The 10,555-nt window shown below is 36.0% G+C and overlaps 1 protein-coding gene across 1 annotated transcript; it reads right to left on the reverse strand.

The window, feature by feature from the left end:
• Positions 1-7,914: 7,914 nt before the first annotated feature.
• On the reverse strand, positions 7,915-8,853 carry LOC114620858 (olfactory receptor 4F3/4F16/4F29-like). The gene has a single exon (XM_028767024.1). The coding sequence runs from the start codon at positions 8,851-8,853 to the stop codon at positions 7,915-7,917; it is 939 nt and encodes a 312-aa protein (XP_028622857.1).
• Positions 8,854-10,555: the final 1,702 nt, after the last annotated feature.

Consider the following 10,555-nt stretch of genomic DNA (forward strand, 5'->3'; position numbering starts at 1 on the left):
TTAATGGGTAGGGAGAATGGAGAAGGTTGATGGCATCTGAAATGTAAATAAATAAAATATCAAAAAAGAAAAACAAAAGACTTCCTGGAATTCAATGAAAATGATGACACAGCATACCCAAACTTATGGTACACAATGAAAGTAGCATTAGTAGAAAAATTCATAGCACTAAACACCCTGGTAAAGAAATTGGAGAGACCCTACACTAGCAATATAACAGCATACCGGAAAGCCCTAGAACAAAAAGAAGTAAACACATCCAAGAGGAGTAGATGTCAGGAAATAGTCAAAATCTGGGCTGAAATCAACCAAAAAGAAATAAAGAAAACAATACAAAGAATCAACAAAACTAAAAGCTGGTTCTTTGAAGGAATCAACAAGATAAATAAACCACTAGCCAAACTAACTAAAGGGCACAAAGATAGTATCCAAATTAACAAAATAAAAACCGAGAAGAGAGAAATAACAACAGAAATGGAGGAAATTCAAAAAAAATCATTAGATCCTACTACAAAAGCCTATACTCAACTAAACTAGAAAATCTAGATGACATGGATGATTTTTTGGCAGATACCATTTACCAAAGTTAAATCAAGAGAAGGTAAACTACCTAAACAAGCCCATATTCCCTTAGGAAATAGAAGTCATTAAAAACCTTCCAACCAAAACAAGCCCAGGGCCAGATGGCTTTAGTTTGGTATTCTACTAGACCTTCAAAGAGCTAATACCTACACTCCTCAAACTACTCCATAAAATAGAAACAGAAGGGACTCTACCTACTTCATTCTATGAAGGCACAATTACTGTGATGCCTAACCACACAAAAATCCAACAAAGAAAGAGAACTTCAGACTAATTTTGCTTATGAATATTGATGCAAAAATGCTCAATAAAATTCTAGCAAACTGAATCCAAGAACACATCCAAACCATCATTCACCAAGATTAAGTAGGCTTCATCTCAGGGGTACAAGGTTGGTTCAATATACGAAAACCCATTAAGTGTAATCCACTATATAAATAAACTCAAAGAAAAATATCATGTGATTATCTCATTAGATGCTGAAAAAGCATTTGACAAAACACAATGAACACCCCTTCATATTAAAAATTTTGGAAACATCAGGAATTCAAGGCCCATACCTAAAGATAATACAGCAAACCGATAGCCAATATCAAATCAAATGGAGAGATACTTGAAGCAACTCCACAAAAATCAGGGACAAGACAAGGCTGCCCACTTTCCTCATATCTATTCAATATGCTACTCCAAGTTCTAATCAGAGCAATAAACAACAAAAGGTGATCAAGCAAAGTACATATTGTATGTGTTTGGGTTAAATAATAAAGGTGAAAGAATTCTGTAACTGGGACCTTTTGTAATTTTGTAATTGGGACAGTCAAAAGCAGCTGTGGCATTTATGGCAGCCTTACTTATGAATGCAGGCATGAATATTAATATAAATAGCCCTGTGCCCTATGGGCTTCCAACTTATTAAAAAAAAAAAAAAAGGTGGTCAAGAGGGTATAAATTGGCAAAGAAGTCAAGGTATCACTAGTTGCAGATGATATGATACTATACATAAACAACCCCAAAAATTCTCCCAGAGCACTTCTACAGCTGATAAACAACTTCACCAAAGTGGCTGGATATAAAATGAACTCAAATAAGTCAGTAGCTTTTCTTTATATGAATAATAAATAGGCTGAAAATACAAATAGGGAAACAACACCCTTCACAATAGTCACAAATAATATAAAATATCTTAGGGTAACTCTAACTAAACAGTAAAATATGTTTATGACAAGAACTCCAAGTCTTTCAAGAGAGAAATTGAAGAAGACCTCTGAAAATGGAGAGATCTCCTATGCTCATAGATTGGTATGATTAACATAGTAAAAATGTTCATCCTGCCAAAAAGCAATCTAGAAATTCAATGCAATTCCCATAAAAATTCCAACACAGTTCTTCACAGACATGGAAAGAGCTATTATCAATTTCATACGGAAAAACGAAAACTCCAGGATAGCAAAAACAATTCTTAACAGTAAAAGAACTTCTGCTGAAATCACCATTCCTGACCTCAAGCTGTACTACAGAGGAATAGTAATTTAAAAAAGCATGATATTGGTACAGAGACAGACAAGTTGATCAATCAAATAGAATTGAAGACCCAAAAACAAAACGCACACTTATGGACACTTGATCTTTGATAGGGAAGCTAAAAATATACAATCGAAAAAAGAAAGCATCTTCAATAAATGGTGCTGGTATAACCATATATATCACCTTGCAAAAATCTCAATTCCAGGTAGATCGAGAACCTCAACATAAAACCAGATACACTGAATCTAATAGAAGAAAAGGTGGGAAAGAGCCTAAACTCATTAGGCACAGGGGAAATTTTCCTAAACAGAGCTCCAATGGCTCATGCTCTAAGATCAAGAATTGATAAATGGGACCTCATGAAATGGAAAGCTTCTGTAAGGCAAAGGACACTGTTGATAAGAGAAATCGGCAACCTACAGATAGGGAAAAAAATCTTCACTAACCCCACATCAAATAGAAGGGTAATAATATCCAAAATATATAAAGAACTCAAGAAGTTAACCTCCAAAAAGACCAAACAACCCAATCAAAAAATGGGGTATAGAGCTAAACAGAGAATTCACAATGCAGGAATCTCAAATAACCATGAAATATTTAAAGAAACTTTCGCAAGTCCATAGTGATCAGGGAAATGCAACTCAAAATGACCCTGAGCTCCCACCTTGGCTAAGATCAAAACAGGTGAAAGCACATGTTGGTGAGGTTATGGAGAAAGAGGAACACTCCTCCATTGCTAGTGGGATTGCAAACTTGTACAACCACAATGGAAATCAATCTGGAGATTCCTCAGAAAATTGGAATTAAATCTACCTGAAGACCCAGCTATAGCACTCCTGGCCATATGCTCAAAAAATGCCCCACCATACTACAGAGGCACATGCTCCACTATGTTCATAATGGCCTTATCTGTGATAGCCATAAGCTGGAAACAACCCAGATGTCTCATAAAGGAAGAATGGATACAGAAAATGTGGTTCATTTATACAATGGAATACTATTCGGCTATTTAGAACGAAGACATCACGAACTTTGCAGGCAAATGGATGGACCTAGAAAATATCATCCTGAATGAGATAACTCAGACCCAAAAGTACATACATGGTATGTACTCACTAGTAAGTGAATATTAGCCAAAAAATGTACAGAATACCTAGGATACAATCCACAGAATTCAGGAAGGTTAAGAGGCAGAAGGGCCCAAGTGAAGATGCTTCAATCCCACTTGTGAGATAAAAGAAAATAGTCATGGAGGCAAAGGGACTGAGGAACTTTGGTTGTAGAAGGGTCTGGAGGAGAAAGGGAGAAATAATCAGGTATTAGGCGGGAGACAGGAGAGAAGCCCTGAGGGCCAGCAGAATGAATAGAAATATGCAACCTCAGGAGGTGAGGGAACTATCTAGAAAATACAAAAGACCTGGGAGGTAAGAGACTCTCAGGACTCAAAGGGAGGGCCCTTAGATGAAATGCCCAACAATGGGGAGAGGAAATTCAAAGAGTCCACCTCCAGTAGGAAGACAGGGCGTCAAGTGGAGGGATGAGGTGGTCATCCACAGTCAAAAACTCTGACCTAAATTGTTGCTGTCTAAAAGAACAGCAGAGACAAAAATGGAGAAGAGACTGAGGGAAAGGAAGTTCAGTGACTTGGTTTCCATCTCAAGGGGAAGTTCCAAGACCTAACACTATTACTGATGCTGTGGTGTGCTTACAGACAGGAGCCTAGCATAGCTGTCCTCTGAGAGGTCCAACAAGCAGCTTACTGAGACAGATGCAGATACTTACACCCAACCATTGTACTGAAGTTGGGAACCTCTGTGGTTGAATTAGGGAAAGGCTGAAAGAAACTTGGATGGAGGGCAACCCCATAGGAAGTCTAGCAACCTCAAGTAAACCAGACCCTTGAGATCTCTCAGACACTGAGCAGGCAGCTGGTCTGAGACTCCGGACACATATATAGCAGACGACTGCCTGGTCTGGCCTCACTGGGAGAAGACCCTTGAGAGACTTGAGGCCGAAGTGGGGAGGTTGATGGAAATGGGGAGTGGGACATCCTCTTGGAGACATGGGGGAGGAGGAACGAGATAAGGAACTATGGGAGGACAGACCCGAAGGCAACGATTGGATTTTAAAATAAAATAAAAGTAATAAGAAAAAAAAGAAAATAGGAGGAGAAAACTGCATAACGGTCTCATATTCCAATACTATATTACTTCCCATTTTGTTATACTGGTTTCCTTTTTGTTTTCAGCTGTGGGTGAAAAATTCTATTTGTTTTTGTTTTTGTTTTTCTTTAGTTTTCAGACTTGTGTATGTTAATTTCTCTTTTGTTTCTGGAAATTACAACTCTTACATTGTTGAAGCTATTATTTTCTTTAAATATATTGAGGGCTTTTGTCTGAAGATTTGAAGTGCTTCAGGAAAATTGACACAAGTGTCCTCAACTGTGTTCCTGACTGTAATTTTTTGACATCTTTACATACTTCTTTGCCACATTAAAATGATGACATTGAAACTCTGTTTCTCATTCTATTGCCTTACAAAATAGAAGCTTCCCAGGGGAAGAAGCAGTAGCATTTCCTTATTTAAGTCTACATCCACAAGGTTCTGTCAAGATTTAAACATTCAGTGAATACTTGAAAATTTAACAGAGCAAAACTGTAAAACTGCAGAAAAAATAATCCAAAGATAATGTATGAAGTGATGATAAAAAACAGTTTAATCTATAATTGTAAAAATAAGACAACTGTAAACCATGATAGAACTGTCCAAACATGAGTTTTAGTTACAAAAATTCACAATAATCCACACTGCTTCAGAAGAGATCTTACACATAAGAGCAAAGTGGGGCAAGAACATCTGAATTCTCCCATAGGTTCTTCTAAAGTTCTTTCTCTTTATGACTCAAAAATTTGCTTTAAAAGCTTCTGTAAACACGGGGGATATATTTAATATATTGCAGTTAATAAAATTCTCATTTTAGCTGGGCGGTGGTGGCGCACACCTTTAATCCCAGCACTTGGGAGACAGAGGCAGGTGGATTTCTGAGTTCGAGGCAAGCCTGGTCTACAGAGTGAGTTCCAGGACAGCCAGGGCTACAGAGAGAAACCATGTCTTGAAAAACCAAAAGAAAAAAATTCTCATTTTAAGATTAGTAAGTGTTACTCTGAAAATTTATAATCCTCTCTAATTAATCATAGTATGACTTATAGCAACAATGATCATTCAGAAACATTTTACATTTTTAAAATAATTTCTAAATATATACAATATATTATGAATTTATTCTTTTTATCTTATATGAAAATAGTTTCTCCATACAACATATTCTCATTAGAATTTCAACTTCCCAAACCCTTTCAAATTTTCCCCACTTCCCCACCCACCAAATCCATACCTATTCCTTCTAATTAGAACACAAACAAGCATATAATGATAAATGTAAAATAAAAGCAAGAAAAGAAAACAAGCAGAAAAAGAATCAAAAAATACATATAAACACAGAGACACACACATTCATTCACACATAATTCCCATAAAACCACAAAATCAGAAGTTGATGTGTACACACACACTTATACACACACATACACACTCACACACAGAACGTATAAGGTTTTATTTAAAAGTTCTGAGAAACATTATGAGACAAAGAACCACCAAAAATGCCATTGAATTCATTCCGTGTTGGCAATTTACTGTTGAGCATGAGATCTGGCCTTACAAGTGGTTTATATAACCAGTGAGACTCTCTTAGAAAAAACAAATTTTTCATTTGTGAGTAGTTATCAACTGGAAGTAGCGTGTAGATTAGGGATGAGTGTTTGTGTCCATTTCTCCTCTCAGTGCTGGTACTTCATTTGGTCCAGACCTGTTGCAGGCACTCTAAATGCTCCCATAGTCTGTAAATTTGTATGTGTATAGGTACTGTTGTGTTTGGAAGGCCTTGTTTTCTTGCTCTCCTATTCTTATTCTAAAACTTCATCACAAATAAAGTCAAATATCTTTCTATTGTGGCACTCAATTCAAAGTCTCTCCCTATATTTCTTCAGACAATATCATGTAGTATGTACTTTTCTAGGTCTTTCCTTGGCATTGTATTTATAATACATGTATTTGCCTTTATAGATGCTTATGGACTCACTTTCTTTTCATTGTTCTATAGGTCTTATGAGAATCTACTCAGGGACCAGGCAAGAAGATGAACTGCTTTAATGAGTAAATCAACACAATCAACTGAAGAAATTATGTAATAGTTTGAGAAGATGTATGAGGACACAAGAAAATTATAAAGAAAGCAAGAGCATTATTACACCTATATGGCTCTGAGGATTTCTACAATCAACAGCCAAACCTATAATTCCTTGACAGGGTGAGACAGCAGGAGGTATAAGCAGGAGAATACCCCAGCTAATTCTGCAGTTTATCTTGGACTTTATTTATCTTCTATTGGAGAGTACATAACCCTGGAATGTGGTGCTTTAATTCCCATAGTCTGAGTAAATTATGTTACTAAACCTATAAAGTCAGTTGCTTGTCATAGCACACATCTGTAGACTAGTGAGTTTTGTATTATGTTTCATTTGGTATAAAATATGTCTCCTGGTCAAACAAGACTTTGTGTAAGTATTTGTGTGTGTCTTGAATAAAGCATTCTATGAACCCACATATAAGCTAGCAGACATGTAGAATCTACCTCACATATGGTTGAATCAGTTAAGTAGAAAGATATTGATGATATACAATAAATGATTGCTCACAGGAACTAGATTTATCTAATTCTCAACACACAGAACTGCCCCAGTGAGGTTGTAACTTCATTTTAGATGCAAAGCGAGAGGTACTAGAATCCCATAAGGAAAAATGAACATGAGATGGAGACCAAGGATAGTTAATACTATGTCTCTCAATGCCTCCAATTTCAACTGTGCAGTTGACTATAGGTGGCTAGCCTGGTGACTATAATCATAATTATACACTTGTAACTAGCTTGAAACATGGAAGAATTAAAAGGGGATATGGAAAAGAAAGCAAAACGACAGCACTACTTCTGCTCCATAGTGTCAGGATGAGTTAGCATATGTAGTGTGTCTATGAGGTACCTAGTTACATACACTGTACCAACTGATAAAAAATGCTGGCTTCATTTGCAGATCTATAATATCATACAAACATCTGTGTGCTAAATTCTTATATAGAAATATAAAAAGAAAAAATAGTATGAGAAAACAGTAAAGAAAAAACATAAATAAATTTGATTGTCATAATGTTAATTAGACAGCTTATATTTGTGAGCATCAAGTGTGTATGGTTGCAGAGCTAAACATTTTGAATAACCACACAGACAATCAAAAGAGAGGCTAGAGTGTATACAACAAACAGAAAATGGAAAAAATGACCTAGATGAATGTTAATTTGTAAATTTCCCATGAAGTGCTGCCAGTAAGTCTTGCATGTGAGAAATTTATGTTCGCAGAGAGAGAGACAGAAAGATAGACAGAGACAGAAAGAGAAAACATGTGTCTCTTTCTTTTTTAGGCTTTAAAGAACTTTTCACTCTTCTGTACAATTGAAAGTTTTCTTCACAAAAATTTATTCTTTGGAAATTGAGCTCTGCATTATTATAATCTTTGTGTCATAAATATAAACTTCATTCCCTGTTGTTAGGACAAATTTAAATCTCTCCTCATGGAAGACAAAAGTCACCAAAATATCAGTATACATAAACAAATTCTATGAGGCAAAGTAATTGTCACTGAATTTAATCAACAATGAACTGTGTGCAATAACTAATGTTCACACTGCAGTCATTTAGGAGATCTTCCCATATTTTAATAGCTGTCTGCATACTCTTTTCATTGCCGTCTTCATATCTTGATTTCTCAGTGTGTAGATCACAGGGTTCAAAAAAGGAGTGCCAACTGCATCAAATATGGCCAGATACTTATCCAGGTGTGTGGAGGGAGAAGGCCATGTATAGACAAATATCAAAGGACCAAAGAACAGGACCACAACAGAGATGTGAGCAGAAAGTGTGGACAGAGCTTTGGCAGAACCACTTGAGGAATGTTTCTGAACAGTGACTATTATGACAATATAAGATATGACCAGTATAAAGAAGGAGCCGACAGAGATGAAGCCACTGTTGGCTGAAACCATTAATTCTAATTGGTTGGTATCTACACAAGCAAGTCTGATGAACCGAGGAAGGTCACAGTAAAAGCTGTCCAGAATATTTGGACCACAGAATGGTAAATTTACTATATAAACAAATTGAACCAGTGAATGCATAAGGCCCACCATCCAGGCAGCCACTAAGATGAAAATGCACATTTTTGCATTCATAATGGTCAAATAATGGAGAGGCTTACATATGGCTACATATCTATCATATGCCATGCCTATGAGTAGAACCACCTCAACACCACCGATGACATGGATGAAAAAGATTTGAGTGATACAACCTCTAAAGGAGATGACTTTGTGCTTTCTGAACAGGTCATAAATCATCTTGGGACAAGTGACACATGAAACACCTAAATCAATGAAGGAGAGATTGGCCAACAGAAAGTACATAGGAGAATGTAAGTGAGGGTCAGAAGCCACCGTGAAAATGATGAGGGAGTTTCCCATCATGCTAGCCATATAAAATACTGAAGCAAACACAAAGAGAAGTATTTGCATCTTCCAGGAGTTGGTGAGTCCCACGAACATAAATTCTGTCACAACAGAGTGATTTGTTCCTTCCATTGCTCCAGTTGTCAGTGCAACCTGAAGGACAGCAGCACAAGAAACTGAAAGGTATGATAATTATATTAATAGACCAAAAAGTTAGGACTCAAGGTTATAAAATCTGTTTTTGATTTATCAATGAATCTTTATCATAAAGATGAACAGGTATATGAGCAAGTGCTTACATGGCTATTTATCAGGAGACTTCAAATTACAAACACTCTGAAATACCATTTTATACTTGTTAAAAAAGCTTTCATGCAAGGCTCAAAAATAAAAGGTTTGGGTTAGGTCTTTAAAATGGGACAGAGTTTGGAACATAAATAAGTATGTACATTTAACGAAGCATATAACTATCTCCACAATAATTTTAAAATAAAGCATTGGTATGTAACAGCTGTCTTCCAGTGTATAAGGCCCTGGATTTCATCCCTGTCAAAAAAAGGAAGAAAGGAAAAAGGAAGGAAGGAAGGAAGGAAGGAAGGAAGGAAGGAAGGAAGGAAGGAAAAAGTAAGAAGGAAGGTAAAAAGGAAAGGGAATAGAACAAATAGAAAATTGAGAAATAGAAATGATTATAAAGAGAAAAGAAAGATGGAAAACTGTAGAGATAGCATAGAAGACAGATGTAGAAAAGGATAAATATATATAGAAAGAGACAACTTAGAGAATTATTAACCAATATCATTTTGGGAGTTAATCATCCAGAAGAAATGATCCCACATTGGACCGTGATCATTGAAACATCATTATAGTAATGAATATTGAAACATCCTAATTGTTCCATTATGGATGAGTGGACAATAAACACAAATGCCCACACACACACACACACACACACGTGCACGCACACACACACAAGTATACATATAGTGGACTATTCTATAGCTTTTAAAAGAAGGGAAATTTATGTCTCATAATAACATTAATCAGCCTGGCAGTTGCTATGCTAAATGAAACAGTGGTATGAAAAGACAAATGCTGAAAGATATCCTGTACATATAAAATCTGAAGAAGTCAGACTTATAAAAGCAAAGAATATGGTGGTGGGACAGGCAAAAATGATGCAGGGAGTAGGCATGAAGTAAGATGATGATGGTTAAAAAAATACAAAACTCCATTGACATGGTGGTTGCTTTCTGGAGATCTACAGTATCGTGGTAATTATGGACAATGATAATAGTGAGTTGCATGCTTGGAAATTTCTGAGAGGCTATTATCAATGTTCTCACACACAATAACTATGTGAGGTAAGCATGTTCATTAGTTTAATTATATGTAATATTTAATGTAACTTCATATACATTGTTATGTATTCTATATAACTTAATATATTATATAATCATACTGTAAAACAAAAATATACATACTATTGATTTGTTAATTGTTCCTATATGAAACCAAAATGGGAAAAATGCCTATTATGCCCATAGAATTTTAAAATACAGACCACACAGTGAGGCTTATGGCAGTCATGTAGTGTTCTGGTTCATGTATTATTTCTGGATTACAGGGATGGCCTTCAGTATAGAAAACAATTCAATGTCTGATTTTACATTCTACCTACATTTGCCCATAAAATATGATACATAGGTGAAAATCCCTGCCTTGGAGAGCTCACCTCATGAACAGAAAATTTAATCCTCTGAAGGTAGCCATGCGGTGGTAGAAAGCATTTTGTTTGAGTCTGAAATAAAGATTTTATCACAGTGCAGCGGCAGCA

Source organism: Grammomys surdaster, unplaced genomic scaffold (assembly GCF_004785775.1).
Source record: "Grammomys surdaster isolate TR1022 unplaced genomic scaffold, NIH_TR_1.0 170, whole genome shotgun sequence".
Taxonomy (NCBI): Eukaryota; Metazoa; Chordata; class Mammalia; order Rodentia; family Muridae; genus Grammomys; species Grammomys surdaster.

What these genes read in the sequence shown, in the direction of transcription:
- LOC114620858 (XM_028767024.1), bottom strand. Translation starts at nt 8,853, where the DNA reads ATGGAAGGAACAAATCACTCTGTTGTGACAGAATTTATGTTCGTGGGA.